General features: G+C 35.4%; 3 protein-coding genes across 3 annotated transcripts in view; 1 reads left to right on the top strand and 2 right to left on the bottom strand.

Moving 5' to 3' along the window:
- LOC147838409 (NACHT, LRR and PYD domains-containing protein 12) overlaps positions 1–6332 on the bottom strand; it is a 50113-nt gene extending 43781 nt beyond the window's left edge. Inside the window, exons 1-2 of the mRNA XM_087303356.1 lie at positions 6223–6332; positions 4344–4488 (exon numbers count right to left, since the gene is read on the bottom strand). Of these exons, the coding sequence (XP_087159482.1) occupies positions 4344–4387 (44 nt within the window). The 5' untranslated portion in view covers positions 4388–4488; positions 6223–6332. The remainder of the gene's footprint in view (positions 1–4343; positions 4489–6222) is intronic.
- LOC147838394 (uncharacterized) overlaps positions 1–18873 on the top strand; it is a 900722-nt gene that overhangs the window by 287467 nt on the left and 594382 nt on the right. The gene's annotated exons all lie outside the window — the stretch shown is intronic.
- Positions 15614–18873, bottom strand: part of LOC147838408 (uncharacterized) — a 43723-nt gene continuing 40463 nt past the window's right edge. The window contains exons 30-32 of the mRNA XM_087304820.1: positions 18586–18759; positions 17919–18080; positions 15614–17526 (exon numbers count right to left, since the gene is read on the bottom strand). Coding sequence (XP_087160946.1) covers positions 17469–17526; positions 17919–18080; positions 18586–18759 — 394 coding nt within the window. The 3' untranslated portion in view covers positions 15614–17468. The remainder of the gene's footprint in view (positions 17527–17918; positions 18081–18585; positions 18760–18873) is intronic.

Here is an 18873-nt window from a genome sequence, read left to right as displayed (position 1 = left end):
ACGAGCGGCTTTTGAACCGAATCCTCCCATACGTGGATTTAGAACATCAAATCCACTTATAGTGCTTCCGTTCCCCTCCTCGGGGAACGAAGGGTTACTTTAGTAACCTCGAACGTTTACTTTTATTCTCTCAATCACAGTGAATAAGGGGCTTTCAATGCTGTAAGTGTCAGTGAAAGACAGCAAACACATGCAGTGAAATTGTGCACAGTTTCGGCATTTTTAAGTAGTTGGAGGATTTTAATTACTTGTGCTAGCCTTCCTCGCCGTATTAATCTACTGCAGTGGTTCTCAAACTGTGGTACGTGTACCACTAGTGGTACGCGGGCTTCCTTCTAGTGGTACGCGGAGGAATGAAAAATGTCATGTACTTGCTACATATATTTCAAAATGTATTAAAAATTATGTATATAATGTGCCATATATGACATATAGCCTATATTTCTGAGGTAATCTGCCACGTTTGTTTTACTGTGCAGAGTTATAGTTCCTTTACTGGGCCTACTGCGCTACTGTATTTCAATACTGCTCATTTTGGTGGTACTTGGAGAGACAATTTTTTTCTGAGGTGGTACTTAATGAAAAATTTTTGAGAACCACTGATCTACTGCAACATATAAGATACAAATAAGATAAATAACATCAGCACATAATAATCGGTTATAATTATTAATGAACCTATACCGAATTGTCCACGTCTGCATCAGGGTGAACCGAAGAAACAATTAATTTTTACACCCCTACTTCTTTTCCAGGGACACCTATGCATATTTCAACCAGACAATGCAAAACCACATTCTCCTCACATTACAAAGTCCTGGCTGTAGAGGAAGAGGATACAGGTACATAACTGGCCAGCCTGCAGTCCCGACATATCTACAACTGAGAATGTGTGGTGCATTTTGAATTGTAAAATGTGACAATGAAGACCTCATAATTTTGCCCACCTGAAGACTTTTTTACAGAAAGAATGGGACAAAAGTACACCTGAAATACTTTATCACTTGGTGTCTTCAGCTCCTAAATGTCTTTTAAGTGTTGTGAAAAGAAATGGCAACATTACAAAGTGGTAAATGCTTTACTGTTCCAACTTTTTAAAAAATGTGTTGCAAGAACCACAATTAGAATGCATTTATTTAAAAAACAATGTTTTTTTTTTATGTTTGTTGCATTGTCTGCAATAAAGTATGTCAAAGTAAATTTAGAAATAACTTTCTTTTTTATTTGGGCTTTCCCTACTGTCCTAACTTTTTTTCTTAATTGGGGTTGTATGATCAATAACCAACATATTTAGCTCTTAGAATGTTTTATGTTTGTATGTTATGTATGTAATATGTATCTATGTATGTAATGTTTATGTATGTTATGTATGTAATAATTCACTGGACAATTCGATACGATACACGATACTAATCTCACAATATGGTTTTAGAAGATTTTTTTAAACGAATTTAAGGTGAAGAGCCCTTTCATTTTTTTGTTCTTGAATGCTGCTTAAATTATAAATCTTTTGCAAAGCAATATATTTTCTGCTATAACTAAACTGCTATTTTAAAAACAAATTCATCCCAAAAAAACAGAGAGCAGTGTGTATGGAGGTGGTCAATAGGCCTTCAGCTCCAGGGTACTGGACACTGGCATAAAAAAAAAACTGATCATAAAAACTACTAATTATACAGTAGGATAGGGACAGTGGTTGAACATGATTACAAAAGTGAAGAAATAATATTACTTAAAGCATTAATTAGTATTGTGGGATACAATTATGAAGATATAATATTGAACATTTTAATATATTCAACAAGCTAATTATTAAAATATGCAAACTAATTTGAAAAGGAGAGGGTAAAATTATTTAAAGGGCACCTATGGTGAAAAATCTACTTTTCTAGCTGTCTGGACAGACATGTAGGTATAGTGTATAGACCATCATATTGGGGTGATATAAACACACCCAGTCCTTTTTTTCAATTTAACAACAAAAAAATGGTGGACCAATTGGAGCGGTTTTCAGACCGACCGCAACTTGACGTAAGAGTGCGGTCCCCCTGCCCACCAAATTGATTGACAGCTGCATGCATTAACATGTCCCGGTAGTCACGTGTATAATCATGTCAACAAGACCATATACATACGCAAAGCAACCTGGAATAAAAGATCTGTTCAGTTCGCTAGGATCAGCAATCATCATCAAATGCGATTAAGAGTGAGTTTCACATGTTTAAAATGTTTTAAAAGTGCATGTGTGTAATGAAGTACAGCGATTTACTTCATCAGCACAGCCGCGTGTCAGAACAATTATGAAGGAAGACGCTTTAATCCCAGTTTGTGGACATTAAATCAGGTTTATTTTCTACATAAACATAACAAATACCCACACAGCAGTGGAGATTAGCCTGTATCCTGTCACATTTGCGTGCAAAAAAGAGTGCAAAGCTAAACGCGCTCAGTCTGACTGTCTATGTGTGTGTATAAATGAACTTTGTAACGATATTGTGTGTGACTAATCAATGCAACTGCACAACAAATACTCATTGGTAAAGTTCTTACTGTAGTATTTCTCACAAACGCTACATGAGATCTTCTTCCTTTAATTCTGTTTGTTGTTTGACGCAGCCGAGGGAGAAGATTAAGGCATGCAGAAAGGCAAATAGAAACAGTAGGCAGGGAGGACTTGCCTAAAAGGCGCAGTATGACAAACAACCCCCTGGTGGAAAAATGTATAAAATAGGATCTAGTAAAAGGTATTATGAAAAATCTAATGGGTGTTTTGAGCTGAAACTTTACATACACATTCTAGAGACGCAAAACACTTATATTAAATCTGAAAAAAAGAGTAACCTAGTTGCCCTTTAATACCTGGCTCTGTAACAGAACAACTTTCTCTTTGAGTCTGAAAAACATCTTCACACTTTCATTATAAAAACACAGGTGCACCATGTGGTCTTCATAGCACTTGTCGGAGAAAGCGGCAACCTCCCGCAAAGTCTGCAAAATTAGGGTGTGGCCACTTGAGTGACAGCAAGGTCTTGCTGGTCGCTGTCACTTCATCTCAGCAGATTCCAGCTAATTAGCCGCTGAACTCGGCATATACATTGTATTTTTGTTTTGTTTTATGTGGCTTTACACAATCAGTCGTCTTTCGGAATAATTTCTGACAATTATCAGATGATATGGAATGCTATGTGCACTTAATTGTGCTCACAAACCGTTCAATTGGCCTTCATTTTCTAGGTGAGTGAAATTATATACTTGTATACCATCTCTATAAATGTATTTGTTTTATTTAAGGTCATTCGTCATTTATATTTTTCTTTAGAATTTGAATGCACTCCAGAATCGGACAGATTGATTAGCTGTAAGCTCTAGAACAGTCATCTGAAACGTGGTCATTCAGTTTTATGCCTGGATTTAATCAATAGCCTTGCATTTACTAACACAGGCTATATTTAGAGTGTTTGGAAGTAATTAATGTTTTCTTCCTGTAGAAAAATGTCATAAAAATAATGTTTTGTGGCTCAATGTATTACAACAGTGTTTTTAAAAGTCTAAACACTTTATTGACTTGGTACACAACCTAGCACATGTAGTCAGAACACAAATAAGTCACAGATAATGAAGTATTAAGCATTTCTCGCAAAGAAAAGCCTGTCTAAGCAAAATGCTAGCAGTTGTCTGTAGCTCCACTCTCGCTCCGCCAGTTTCCCCTTGTTTGGTCACCCCAGACAGTACAATGACGTGTGAGCAAAATGACGATGGTTGGCCACGCCTAATTGTAGCTTCTTTTGCGTTCTTCAGAAACCTATGGGTGACATCACACATACTATGTCCATATCCTTTACAGTCTATAATCGGAACAAGTGGAGCTGCAAATAATCCGGTCTGAGTGATTTGACTTATTAATAGGTTTTTGCGTGTGGCAGTAGTTTTTCACTGTGCTGATGTTTTATTTGTATCATATTTGTTGTTCTGTTAGTTTAAGTAAACTTTTTTGCAGTATCTGTACACAGTTTGTGTTTTGTCTGGTGCACATCTCTTGATCACTGCCGATGTGCAGTTCAAAAAAATGTATCGCAATTCATTCAACATTTCTAGTTTAAATCGTCATGTATTTGAACCGATTTTCAACCAGCTCACTGTGAATCATTACATCCCTAGTTAATAGCTTTTTCAAGCTGCTCTAATCGGTGGCTAAACCTAAAACACAGCATTTAACATGAAATGGTGAGAGGAAACACTGCATGCGAAAAGACTTTATTTTCTACAGGACAAGCCTGAAAACCTGATTTTGAGAAGTTGATTTTGATGATTCAGTCGCAATTACAAAACCACCGAAGACTCACCTGTGTTTCTGTGAGAAACTCATCTTTCCTCGCTCCTCAGACATACTGCAAACCAACAGCTTAACACTGGTATCTTTGTGAAGACAATCAGATGATCATCATGAGCTGAACATGACAATGAGTCTCTGAGATGAAGATCATGATACTTCAGGAGAAGAAAGAAGGCAATAATTACAACTACAGACAAATGTTGTTTTAAAAAAGTAATACAAACTTAATTATGCTAGAAATACATGGCTATAAAGCTACTAATATGAACATTGTGATTATTCAAAGCACAACACACTATACTACAGGGTTTTTTCAACCACTAACAAACAATTATTGTGGAGTACTGAGGCCACAAATTCAAAACACACAATCAGCCAAACAGGAGTCCATGCGGATCAAACTAATTTATTAATTTCACATAAAATGCATGCAATAACCTAAAATTCCCAAACACTTTTCTCATTCATACACTACAAGCAGCAAAAAGCTATACATTTTACATGCTAAAAAAACTGATTTCAAAACTGTAAACATTTTCAAAACAGACAAATTGCAAATTCCATTAATTTTTGACATATTTATTTTGAAATATAGAAAGTCATACCACAAAATGGCAATCATTACGAGTTATTTAATAAAAAACATACTTTTTTTTTATAAGAAGGGATAGATTGGAACTTATTTTGTTTGGAAATATGGATCAATAACTGTAATACAGATTGGTAGGGAAAGTGGTGTGATAGACAGTTATACAGTGAAGTGATAAAGACACTGACAGTGAGTGGAAAGTACAAAGAATAAGTAATTTATGCAAGTACAATGTCTACTTTTTCACATGACATATTTTTGAAGTGGATTACACCTGACAGAAACTGTTTCGATTAAGGTATAGTTGGTTTTATATTCGCACATACAGTATGTTCAGTGACAACATGTGACATGCTTCCTATATTGTTTGCATATACTTTGAATATTCGCTCTGAAATCACATGCAAATATGGCTTCTAAACAATATTACCTTTATTTATTTGACTGAACATGTTGTACTTTGATAGTCATTGGCTGCTAATATGATTTCACTCTGAATTCCAAAAGTGTAAACTATACCGCATTGTTGTACGACACAAAGCTTGTCTCTTTAAATTGTAGTTTAGCAAATGTTTAAAAACAAATGTAAATATTTTTTACATGAACTGTAACTATTTGCATTATATTCACATTCAAGAAAGTGAAAAGGTAAATCTAAAATTACATACTGATGTACATGAAAACATTCAAAACTAAAAAATAAAAGTAGTTTATTTTTGCAATGCTCTCTGATGGTGTGTTATAAATTAAATATATGTTTTCTGACTGAGAGGTGATGTCAGAGGTTTGGTGAAGCAAGTTTATTTTGATCCGTATATGACCTGTTGTGTTGGTCTGAGCGAGTTGTGTGCCTCTGTACTGGTCTTGAGTTATGTTGGTAGTGAACACTAGCGTTAACAGTTTTGAAAATGGGACATCAGTACTGCATAATGCTTTATAGCGGATAAGAAAAAAATAAAATAAAATTTAGCTAAACAATGAGAATGATAAACAATGATTATTTTCGAGTTGCTACTTTTTTATTAACTCCATTAACCAACAGGAGTAATTAGGCCACAGTACATTATACTTCCGCTTTCACCTGGTTACAAACAGACATCCTTAGAAGAAAAACAATTAAACAAATATTTAGCATGACTGGTTTAGCATTCATCCTTCAAACGGTTCGCCTTCAATTGTTTTTTTAAGTCATTCGTGTATTTTCTTTGACTACACTTCCGCGGTCTTTAAATCACAAATATATATAAAATTCCTTTAATTAAAAAATAACATCCCACGACAATTATTCAAACTTACGTACGTTACTTATTGACGGTCTTGTACAGCAGAAACAGAATCCAGAAACGACTGTACGTCAAAGCTCAAACACATCTCAGATCCTTCCCGATTGTTGTTTACAATTCGTGGCGCAAGGTAGGGGCGTGGTCAAAGGTTTTTCATTGATCAATTTTTTTCCGGTAAGGGCGTGGCAAAAGGTATTTCATTGGTCAATGGTTTTATTCCCGGTTAAATGCGTTGGCTAATCAGTAATCACCAAACGCGACGATAAGACGTGTTGCTGACAGCTGTAAACAGACGTGAATTAAGATAGTTTTGTTTTTCGAATAAAACTGTGGTAATTTGTTTAGGTGTCTGTTTTGTGCCAATATTTTGAGACCTATACACATGATACACACTCATCTGCAAAGTCTCAAACTTCGCACAGTTCATTACAAACGTAAGTACCATTTATTTTGCGGTATGCATTTTATGGGTCTTTTGTGATGACATGAACAGTGATCCCACATAGAAATCTGACACATAGAAATCTGACACATAGAAATCTGACACATGTGTACGTGCAAATTAGGATACAAATATGACATACATGTTCATATGTAGATTTTACATCTAAAACATGTCATTTATGCAACATGCATTTCGAAATATAGCAATGTTACTTTTTTGTTACATTTGAAACTTCTTATTTCAAACATGCTATACTTTAAATTATTTTAATACATTACTTTTTTATCTGGTAATGATTCTTGCAGATTTATAATTTATATTATATATTTCTTTACATGTTTGATTTATATACATTTTACTAACATTACTTAGGATATTCCAATTCAGTGTTTTAGAAACTGTGGAGTCTTTGTGCTCATGGTAAGTTTGACAATGTACATGGACAACTGCATGAGTAATTTTAGAACTATACAACATTTTTTACTTTCAGTATGTCTTGTACATCGCTCCTGAGGTTGAGTTTGACTATTCTGACGTGAGTATTTGCTCAACAATTTGTTAGCCATTATAACAGAAGAATTTTTAACATTGTAGTAATTGTCTTTTTATTTAAAACAGGATATATGACATGCAAAAGGAGATGGTGGTGTGGGCTCCTGCTTGAAGGCTCAGGTTAAATATTAAATCTTTTTATATATTTAAAGTGATGTCAGTTACCACTTTGCAAGTATATTTTTTTTTCTCAAGGTCTCCATAGGAATGAGAAAAGACCCAGAAAAGTGTAGAGCATATCTTGGGCATCTGTACTCTGTTAAATGTAAATATAGTAAGTTAACAATAAAAACATATACATACACACACACACACACACACACACACACACACACACACACACACACACACACACACAAACTCATACACACACCCACATACACACACCGGCCACTTTATTAGGTACACCTATTACATAGGTGTCAAAGTCAATTCTTGGAGGGCTGCAGCTCTGTAGTTTTGCTCCAACCCTAATCAAACACCAAAGCTGATGCAACTAATCAAGGTAATCAAGATTCTTTTGAACACCTCGATTATTTGGATCAGCTGTGTTTGATTAGGGTTGAACCAAAACTGTGCAGAGCTGCAGCCCTCCAAGAATTGACTTTGACACCTATGCCTTACTAGTACCGGGTCGGCCCCCTTTTGCCTTAAGAATTGCCTTAATCCTTTGTGGCATAGATTTAACAAGGTACTGAAAATATTCCTCAGAGATTTTTGGTCCATATGTGTTTAGTCCGAAATGTATATGTGTGTGTAAGCATGCTTGTTAACTTATTTATACACATTTAAATTTAAAAGGTCTCAAACAGAGATTTTAAATGTACAACTACCATTGTAGCAATATTCACTTTTTAAACTCAATTTAGCCACTAGATGGCAACATAAGACAACTTATTGTGGATTGCTGTACTTGTGGGCTTGTTTTTCAAACTTAGAGTTTAAAGTCACTGAAATTGCTGTGAAGATCTTTCTGAATTGCATCTTGACATGGTACAATGTAATTACATTTAAAATCAAATTAAGTCCAAGCTTACAACTAACTTAATTTATACATTGTTTTCCCAGTTATTACATTCCAGCATGCTTGTGTTTTAGTGTCTTCCTATATGATGAGACCTAAATTGCATAAGTGTCATAAAGGCTCTTAATTGCTTAAACTCTGCCAATCTGCTTGTGTTTGTAATTATCGGGAAAAAAATATATATACGTGTGTGTGTATATGTGTATATACATACACATTTCATTTTATATTTACAAAATATGTATACATGCATGCATACATCATACACTTGATCTTTTTTTTCCTTCAGCCATGGATCCAAGAGGTCTTTTACAGTATGTTAATTTATTTTATTTTTATAGTTTATTTGAAAGTTTTTTCTTTACTTTTCACTTTTACATTCATCATTTTCATAATTTATTATTGTGTATGTTGCGTGCGTGTGTGTCTGTGTGCTGTCTTTAATTCAGCTACCATCAGACCTGTTTAGAAAGGTTCTTTTAGATGTTTATGATGGAGATGGATGCTTCCTCACACTGTTATCTGGTCAAACATAATGTGGCGATGGGAGGAAAAGGGTGGACAGAGTAATCTATTCAGAAAAGAGTTTGACGACTTTTGCTTTTTTTGCACTGCTACTACATGATGAATGGATGGATTTGTACTTAATGGATGATAATAATGGTGAATTGACGGATGTATGGATTTTTTTGTCAGTGAATGGCATGTTTTTTAAGAGGTTGTTTTATTTCTTTTTTGATAATTAAACTAAAATGTTTAATGAACTTGTGTCTGTGTTTTAAATTGATTAATATCACTTAACATAAGGTTGCTAATCAGTTATCTCTTTATTAAAAATATGTGATATTTCAACAGTATTTACCAGGCAAAAAAATTTATTTCTCAAAATCTTCTTAATTTAAATTATTTTAGGCAATAATTTTAGTGACACATGGAAACAACTAAATCACAGTTTAAAATAGTACTGGATAAAACCCTTTTCTAAGTAGTGCATTTATAAATAGCTAGTAAAAAGAACAAAAACACATAATTTGTCCACTGATATTTAAGCATTTGTATCGGTTAGAATGCTGATTTACCCATTACTTTAATGAAACTTGTGATTACGTTTAATTCATTCTTTATTCTAAACACCAGTAGCATAAAGTAGAATAATACTATTAAGCTAAACGAGCAGTTTATTTAATATGTTAATCTAATTGGTCAACGCATTTCACCGGAAATAAAACCTTTGACTAATGAAAAACCTTTTGCCACGCCCCTACCGGAAAAACCTTTGACCAATGAAAAACCTGGAAGAGGACAAGATGGCGGGCTGAACGCATGCATTTTCACCGAGCAGCCTAGCTAATCTTCTATTATTTTATCTGTAGAATTCAAACATTTCTCATCTTCACCTACCTAAAACAACAATTAAACACCACAGGGGTGTTTTACATTATCAAAATGCCGAAATCCTCACAGCAGACTACCCACCCAAAGATATACATCCCTTCAGTGAAGGACGCGGCTTCAGATCCAGAAATGGAGGTACAGACGGCTAAAGCAGACAAACGGCGTGATGCATCCCATTTCACCCCGACCAAAGACAATGATAAAAAAGCTAAAACCTCATGATGATGACATCACTAACGCAACTCTCTTGCAAGCCATAACATCACTGACAGCTCGTTTTGACGTAGAAAATGAACAATTAGAAGACATGGCCAATCAGATGCGAAAGAACAGCATCATGGTGGCTGAGATTTCTAAGGCGGTTGAATTCAATGCTGCTGAAATTAAAGATTGCAAAGAAAAATGTGCAGAAACGAGCAAATCACTCCTATATCTAACAACATCACACAAAGACCTGGGGCCTCATGTACGAAGACTTACTAAAACATTGCGTACGCACAAAGCTGTAAATGTGCGTACGCAGAAAAAAATTCAGATGTATGAAACACTGCGTACGCCGAATCTCACGCATATACTTTTGTACATCTGAATGAACGTGAAACTGAGCGCAACATGCACGAGCACAAAACCCCTTCCTGCCTCCTCCCCCGTATGAATATGCTAATGACTATGCTAATGACAAAACCCAACGAAAAAGCAATGGCAAAATCAAGCAAAAAGAGAAACTTTGAACAGAATGTGAAATGGAGGTGCTGCTTTCGGAGGTAGACCGGAGAAAAGCGGTTTTATTTGCAAGTTTGTTCTCCGGAATTAACAACAAAAGAAAAAAATAGAGTGGGAGAGTTTAGCTGATGCGGTTAACACAGTTGGGTCTGAACATCGCACTTAGTGCATTAAAAAAAGAAATAGTGTGGTTTATATCTGTAAAATGTTGCAGTACCCTTAGCAGTCTCAGTGGCGCACCTCATAAGATGCACGTGATCATGTTTTGACACGTTCGAGCATAAACTTGGCTCGAATCCAGCGTCTGATGAACTCTTTCTTCTTTATTTCCCGCTACATATCAGATTTTGCCCACTATTTATCACGAGAAAGACAAGTAGGAATCATCAATAAGTTTGTGCATCATATTTTATTTGCACATTTATTGAATGGAAATGTTTCTGATTCACGCATGCAAATTCATCTTCAGATAGTGTCTTTATAGCACTGTGCGTGCAGTAGATCGCTCAGATTACATTGGGAAAACAGGCGACCGCTGCAAATTGTGCTTTAATGTTTAGCTGGTCAACTGTATGGTATGGAAACCTTATATACCTGCTGAACCCGTCTCATACAGCTGCCATTGCAAGGCTCAGACACTTTGTAGAGAGGAATTTAACACAACTGCCTCTAGTAGTCACCAATGGAAATAAAACAGACACGCACAAAAAATGTGCGTACGCCTGCCAGAAAGCTGCCGTGAAGCTGCGCACATTCCCAAGTTCAGTTCATTGTTAGTAAATCCAAACGTGAGCGATTCTGAGCATGAAACCTGGCGTAAGCAAAGTTTTTGTGCGTACGCAGCATTGATACATGAGGCCCCTGGCGAGCAGAATGTCAGAGCTAGAGCGATATAAAAGGAGGTGGAATCTCCGGATCAACAGGATGAAAGAGAAGCCAGAGGAGGATGCTCGTAAAGAAAAGATTGCCATGATCGCTGAAATTGCACCGCATTTGATTAATAAATTAGAAGACATTGTTGACACAGTGCACCGAGTTGGCAAAAAGGAGCCAGGTAAACCCAGGCAAGTGATTGTGCAGTTCACAATGCGTAAATACAGGGACGAAATTTGGAGATCTACAAAAAATTAATCTGTGTGCCGCGACCACGGAGTTCGTTTCACGGAGGATATGACGAAGGAGGACCGGCTGGCCCGCGCTGCGCTGTGGCCTTTGATCGATCAGGCGCGCATAGCTGGAAAGATAGCCTACTACCGTGGCGTGGACCGCTCAGGTATATTGAAGGGAAGCGCATTGACGCCGCATGACTGTGTAGTTGTCCTTTTATGGTAGGACAGTTTGAAATATGACTGTTAAGAAACGCTAGGCTGGGAGGTATGCTCTGTTGGGGTTATAACTGTTTGGGGTTTATACCACCCTTTCTGAGATTTCCTCTTTTGTGAACAAATTTCTGTTATTTTATTTCATCTTTTACTATTATTAATGTGTTCCAGTTAAGTTCAAAATTTCTCTCATGTCATTTAACGTCAGGGGCATCCAAGATAAAGTCAAACGTAAAGCAATGTTCTTATTTTGTAAAAGTAATGGTCCTCAATGCATTTTTTTTTACAAGAGACACACTCAACTGTTTCAGATTCTTCGTTTTGGTCTAGTCAATGGGGAGATAAAGTTTTACTTAGCCATGGTTCCTCCCACTCGGCTGGTACTGCAATTTTATTTAATAACTGTCCAGGGAAAATAATTTCTGCTAAATATGACCCTAATGGACATTGGCTAGCAGTGGTGTTAGATATTGAGCACTTTTTTTCATTCTGGTAAACGTATATGGTTACAATAATTCTAAATTGAATCAAAATCTATTGCAGGAAATATCCTCAGTAATTTCCGATTTAAAGAGATCATACCCTACAGAAAATATTGTTGTGGGTGGAGATTTTAATGTGGTACCGGATGAAACTTATGATAGATATCCTCCTAAAAGCACATCTTCTCTGCTAAATCCCTTGGTTTCCAAATTCTTTTCTAACCTTAAAATAATTGATGTCTGGAGATATCTTCATCCTAGCCTTAGGCAATTCTCATGGTTTACCCAATGCAGCCAGCAAATCAATAATTGATTATTGGTTATTATCAGATAACTTACTTTTATTTGCTAAAGACTGTACAATGTCTGCAGCACCTTTAACAGACCACTGTTCCATTTCCTTAATAATACAAACAGATCATACCTCATTAAAAACTAAGGGTTATTGGAAATTTAACTCTGACTTAATTAATAATGAAAAATTTTGTCTAAAAATAAGGGAGCTAATTCTAGATAATAAAAACAGTAACAATTTTAGTTGTAATAAAGTCAGATGGGAATTTCTTAAATATAAAATTCGTCAATTCTCTATTAATTACAGTAAAATACTTGCCAAAGTCAGGAAACAACAGGAACTTAATATTATTTACGAGAATAATAAATGTTGTAATGATAGTACATTAACTGAGTTAGAAAAGACGGTAACACTTTACAATAAGGTTCATTAGTTAATGCATTTACTAACATGAACTAATCATGAACAACACATGTACAGCATTTAATAATCATCATTGAACATTTACTAATGCATTATTAACATCCAAGTCCATGCTTGTTAACATTAGTTGAACTACTGTATTTTCATTAACTAACGTTAACTAACATGAACATATTCAGTAGTAAATGTACTGTTCATTGTTTTTTCATGTTACTAAATGCATTAATTCACATCAACAAATGAACCTTATTGTAAAGTGTGACCGAAAAGACTAAAATAATTTCTTTACCATTAGAACTTGACAACCTCTACATTAATAAAGCTAAGGGTGCCTATATACGTTCTAAGGCTAAATGGATAGAAGAAGGTGAGAAAAGTACTTCTTATTTCTGTAGATTAGAAAAGAGACAACAACGGAATAACTCTATACTTTCTCTATTGATAAATGGCACAGAATGCTCAGACCCTACTATAATCAGGCAGAATGTTTTTAAATTCTACAGTGACTTGTATTCTTCCAACCTCTCTCAATCTGATTTGAATGAATTTTTGGATAAAATATTACCTAATATTCCCCGTATCAACAACGAGTGGCGAGAAGGCTGTGATGCCGATTTACTAATTGAAGAACTTGACTCTGCTGTTCAAAAGCTTAAACTGAATAAATCCCCTGGTCCTGACGGTCTAACCGCTAACTTTTATTAATTTTTCTGGAATGATCTTAGATCATTATTATTTGATGCTTTCCGTGAATCTATTGAAGGTGGATCTTTAGGTCCAAGTATGAACCAAGGTTTAATCACACTAATTCCAAAACCTGATAAAGACTTAAAATTGATTGATAACTTTCGCCCAATCACTTTACTTAACAGTGATTATAAAATTTTCACACACGCATATGTTAATAGATTAAAAAAAGTATTCATAATTTAATTAACGAATCCCAGTCAGGCTTTCTGAAAGGTAGGTTTATTCACAATAACATAAGGTTGGTGATGGACTTGGTAGAGTACTGTGACTTAATAGAGGATGATGGTTTTATCCTTTTTTTAGATTTTAAGAAAGCCTTTGACATGATTGAGCACACTTTTACTTTCAAGTCCTTAGAATTCTTTGGCTTTGGTGATAGATTTGTTAATATTATCAAAATGATTTATGGAAAATGAATAGTTCAGTATCTCTCCCTTTTGGCACTACACATAGATTTCCGATTGGCCGTGGGATAAGGCAGGGGTGCCCTTTGTCACCGTTTTTATTTATTTTAGCGGTAGACATGTTAACCACAAAAATTAAATATGATAATTCAGTGGAGAAATTAAATATTAAAATATATAAAAACAATAGGAATTAGTCAGCTAGCAGATGACACCACATTATTTTTAAAAAATAAAGACCAAATTTCTCCAGCTATCTCTTTAATTAGTTCTTTTTGTAAAGCATCTGGCCTCCAATTAAATTTAAACAAATGTGAAATTTTAGCTCTACACCCTAGTCCAGATCTATCCCTGTACAACATCCCAGTTAAAGAAACTGTGAAATATTTAGGCATTTTTATCTCAAAGGGTTCAAACATTAACATCAAAGAAAACTTTGAAAATAAAGTACATAAAGCTAATGGTATCCTGAATTGCTGGCTGCAGAGAGATATTTCAATTTTTGGACGAATTCTTCTATCCAAGGTGGAATATCTATCAAAACTGATTTATCCTGCTCAGGCTTTAGCTCCCTCTTCAGCAATCATAAAAACAAGTAACCAAAAAATGTAAGACTTTATTTGGAGACACAAAACCCATTATATTAAAAAATCTGATATTGTCAAATCGTATGAAGAAGGTGGTCTTAATATTATTGAGTTTGAAAGTATGAATACTATGTTAAAACTGAAATGGCTTCAAAGGTTTTTGAGTAATACTGAAAGTTTCTGGTACACTGTTCCTTGTGCCTTGTTTAACAAACTAGGTGGCATCCGATTTCTTCTCAGATCTGACTTTGACTTGCCTAAACTCCCAGTGAAGCTTTCAACATTCCACCAACAAGTCTTGCTGTCTTGGAAACTAGCGTACACACACAATTTTACACCTCACAATACCCCTATCTGGAATAACAAGTATATTCTACACAGGAACAAATCCATTTTTTATAAAGAATGGTTAAATAAAAATATTTGGTCAGTAACAGACTTAATGGATGGAAGGGGCAATTTTCTAGATTACAATACTTTCACTCTAAGACAGGGATTTGCTTGTCATCCAAAGCAATTTTTCACTGTTATTAATGCTATATCCTCAGTTATAAAAATGTTGATGAAAAGTTACCTATCCTATTCGAAAATTACTCCAGTTCTTCCCTTATTTTATGTTGAATGATGTTGTGACACGCAATGATGCAACTACGTAAACGTAAGCGTAGTGCAGAACTGAATAGGAAAAAAATATTTTTTTAAATTTGTTCATTTACATTTAGAATTGCTGGTAAGTGAAATATTAGCATTTATTATATTAATATACATTGCACATCTCATCTAAACATATTTTGTTATACAAATACAACAAAATTAGTTAATTATTTTTGAACACCTTTATATTTTATTGGCTATAATTTCAAGCTTACAAAAAACTAGATGAAAACTAATGAATCAAACTATTTGAATTCAAATTTAGTTTATGATTCAAAAATCACTATTGTAAAAAAATAATCACACTTTTATTGGTGACTTGATGTGTGGTAAAAGAATTGATAAGGCAAAATCATTAAGAAATTATATATTTATTAAATGCTGATTGTTATTTCTGGAGATCTGATTATTAACCTCACATAAAAAAGTTGAACAATACAAATTATACAGGTTAAACTAAATACATAACATTGACTAGAGCAGAGGAAAGACACACATGCTTTAACTCAGTGGTCACCAAACTTGTTCCTGGAGGGCCGGTGTCCTGCAGATTTTAGCTCCAACCCTAATTAAACACACCTGAACAAGCTAATCAAGGTCTTACTGGGTATACTTGAAACATCCAGGCAGGTGTGTTGAGGCAAGATGGAGCTAAACCCTGCAGGGACACTGGCCCTCCAGGACCAGGATTGGTGACCCCTGCTTTAACTGGTTAACATAGTAAGACCGATCTGAACTGATGAAGGAGAAACTCCATCCAGAACAAACACAATAGACTGAATATTTGTTGATCAGCAACAGACACACAGAGCCAGCATAATATAAAATAATATAACTATTTTGATATACAAATACTAAAATAGTAATAAAGATCTGCTATGTATGAAATGTGAGCGGTTATGCACCTATTATAAAACAAAATTTTCTTGTTGTAGTTTTACAGTTGAAACATTTAAGAGCTGCACTTAAAATGACACAAATAATTAGAAATATTGAATTGCATAATGAATGTTTGATTCCACATGAAAATAGTTCCTGATTCAATATCATGTTTCTAACACATGTTGGATTATTTGCTCGTCATTCTGAGTCTCTTCACCTTATTTAACATTTATCATCACATTTTACTACAGTAGAGACTAGAGATGCGCGGATGGCGGTTACAGCCGCGGAATCCGCGGATAAACCGCGGATCGGGCGGATGACGTGACGAAAAATAATATTTTAATTAAATTCGGGCGGGTGGCGGGCGGTTGTACTGTTTTTGTATACATAGCTGGCGCTCCAACGAAAAAGCCTAGGACTGACTTCACAGAATGAGAGGAGGAATCGGATACACTAATTCTGGATGAATTACAGAAGTCTTCATCTACAAACTTCCGTATAGACGGATCAGCAGAGGAAAAACTACTTTCCTTTTGGGAGAAACAAGGCAGTCATTCCCACGTCTACAGCACCTTGCCAAGAGAATTCTATGAATTCCAGCAACAAGTGCTCCGAGCGAGCGCTCCTTCAGTGCAGCAGGGCGCATTAGAGGCCAGGCGCTCTCGTCTGAATGTTGAAATGATGTGTCAAAATGCGTTTTCTAGGCTACAATAATAATAATAAAAAAATTGTACAGTACAGTGCGTTTAATTTAGGCAATTTATTTATTTTTGTCCCTGTGCGCCAATTGGAGACGGAGTTCACTGCTGATATTCTGAGAGCTTTATAGGGGTGCTTCTCATTTCTTATTTGTGTATCCTCGTTTCCTTGCTTTCTTTCCTCGTCTTTCCACCCCTATAGGATGCGAGGGAAGGATGCAAGGAAAAGACTCAAGGACCGACCGGGGAATCGAATCAAGTGAAAAGACACGTCCTCTTGTTTAGCGTCACTTCAAAGCATCAATTAATGCTGGATTTGACTTGCACGTTTGGATTAACTGCATGTCATTAAAGTCATTCTCTTTTTTCTAATAATCAATAAAGAAACATTCATTTAATAATAAAAAGGAATAAGCCATTCAAATAAAGAACTCAGTCAGCAGATGACGGGCGGTTGCGGTTTTAAAATTTGGTCAAAAATGTTAGTGCGGATGGATGGCGGACGGATGATGAGTTTTGTGATGCGGTTGCGGATGAAATAATAGCCCATCCGCGCATCTCTAGTAGAGACTCTTCTGTGGATCCTCGACTGATGTTCACTGATGCTCTGATCTTCACAGCTGACTATGATATACAGCATCCAGATTCTTCAGGCTTCGGCAACTGATCTTCTATTCTGAAGCTGAAACAAGAAGAGAAAACAATCAATGTTCTGTGACTGAAGACTAATGTTATATTAGAGAGTCCAGAAGAGCGAGAGTCATTGCTGATGTGCTGCTGAAGCTGAATCTGCACTGATTTGACCAGTGTTTTCTACAGTCTGTCCAAGACTATTTCAGACTGTAATGATTCACTGCTGAAGACACTAATAAAGCAGCTGTTGCTGGATAAAGCTCTGACTCGCAGCTCTTCTGCTCTTTCCTCCTTTCTCTTCATCTATTGCAGACACTGCACACTTTGTGCTCATCAAATAAAGCTTGAGGATCATTTGATCATTTCCTCTCAGACACATCTGAAAGATTTGTTCACATCAGAGGAAAATGAAGATCTTTGATATCAGTGTTGTTTACTCACATCAGTTCACAGTTTGAGTCTCGTATCACATCAATGAGCTCCTGCTTTGAGTCTCCAATGGGATTGTCTCTCAGTTCAAGTTCTTTTAGAAACTGCAGAGCTTTTGTGTTCATCAAACACTGAGTTAAAGAAGAAACATCTGAGATGCCACAATCATACAATCTAGAAAAAAACAAAAAGGAAGAAATAATTTTTCATATTTTATTCTACTATTTATATTCAGCTTTTCATATTTATTGTAATAGTCATACTGTTATTCACTGCTAACATCAGTTTATTTTATATCTTGCTTTCTGAATTTGGCAGCTGTAAACACTGAGGAAAGATCAATTACTGCTGATTGCTATTTTTATTATTATTTGGGTTTTCCTCATTGCTAAAGCACATAATTACATAAAGGAACAATCATTTTAGGCATGTTTTATTCTGCATAAACAGTGAATTTAGCATGCATCTGACAAATTTGATACAATTATCATCTAGTAGACCCTATTCTAAATACATATAAAGGCAACATCAGCACTAAACACTCATCTGATTCAGGATCATTAGAAAAGTGAAGAAATTTATTAAAAATATTATAAAAGCTGAAATTCACTGTGAGATATAAAAGAGAAAATATGAAGTGTTTTGATTTAAACTGTTTAATTATGTGAATGTTGCTCACCCCAATGTCTCCAGTTTACAGTGTGAATCCTTCAGTACATCACATAAGAGATTCACTCCTGTGTTTCTTATTTGATTCTCACTGAGGTCCAGTTCTCTCAGGTGTGATGGGTTTGATTTCAGAGCTGAAGTCAGGATCACACACTGTTCCTCTGTAATACTGCAATAACTCAGACTGAAGACAGAAAGAGAAAAGACAATGACAGAGATCCACATTAAGTTCATGTGTGAGTTAAACATGCAGTCACTAAAGTCATGGGAATGTAATATGAATGAACAATCCAAGAGT

The sequence above is a fragment of the Danio rerio genome, chromosome 22 (genome assembly GCF_052040795.2).
Source record: "Danio rerio strain M-AB ecotype USA chromosome 22, GRCz13ab, whole genome shotgun sequence".
Lineage (NCBI taxonomy): Eukaryota > Metazoa > Chordata > Actinopteri > Cypriniformes > Danionidae > Danio > Danio rerio.
Note: the sequence above shows the minus strand (reverse complement) of the source record. Positions and strands in the feature narration are given on the sequence as shown.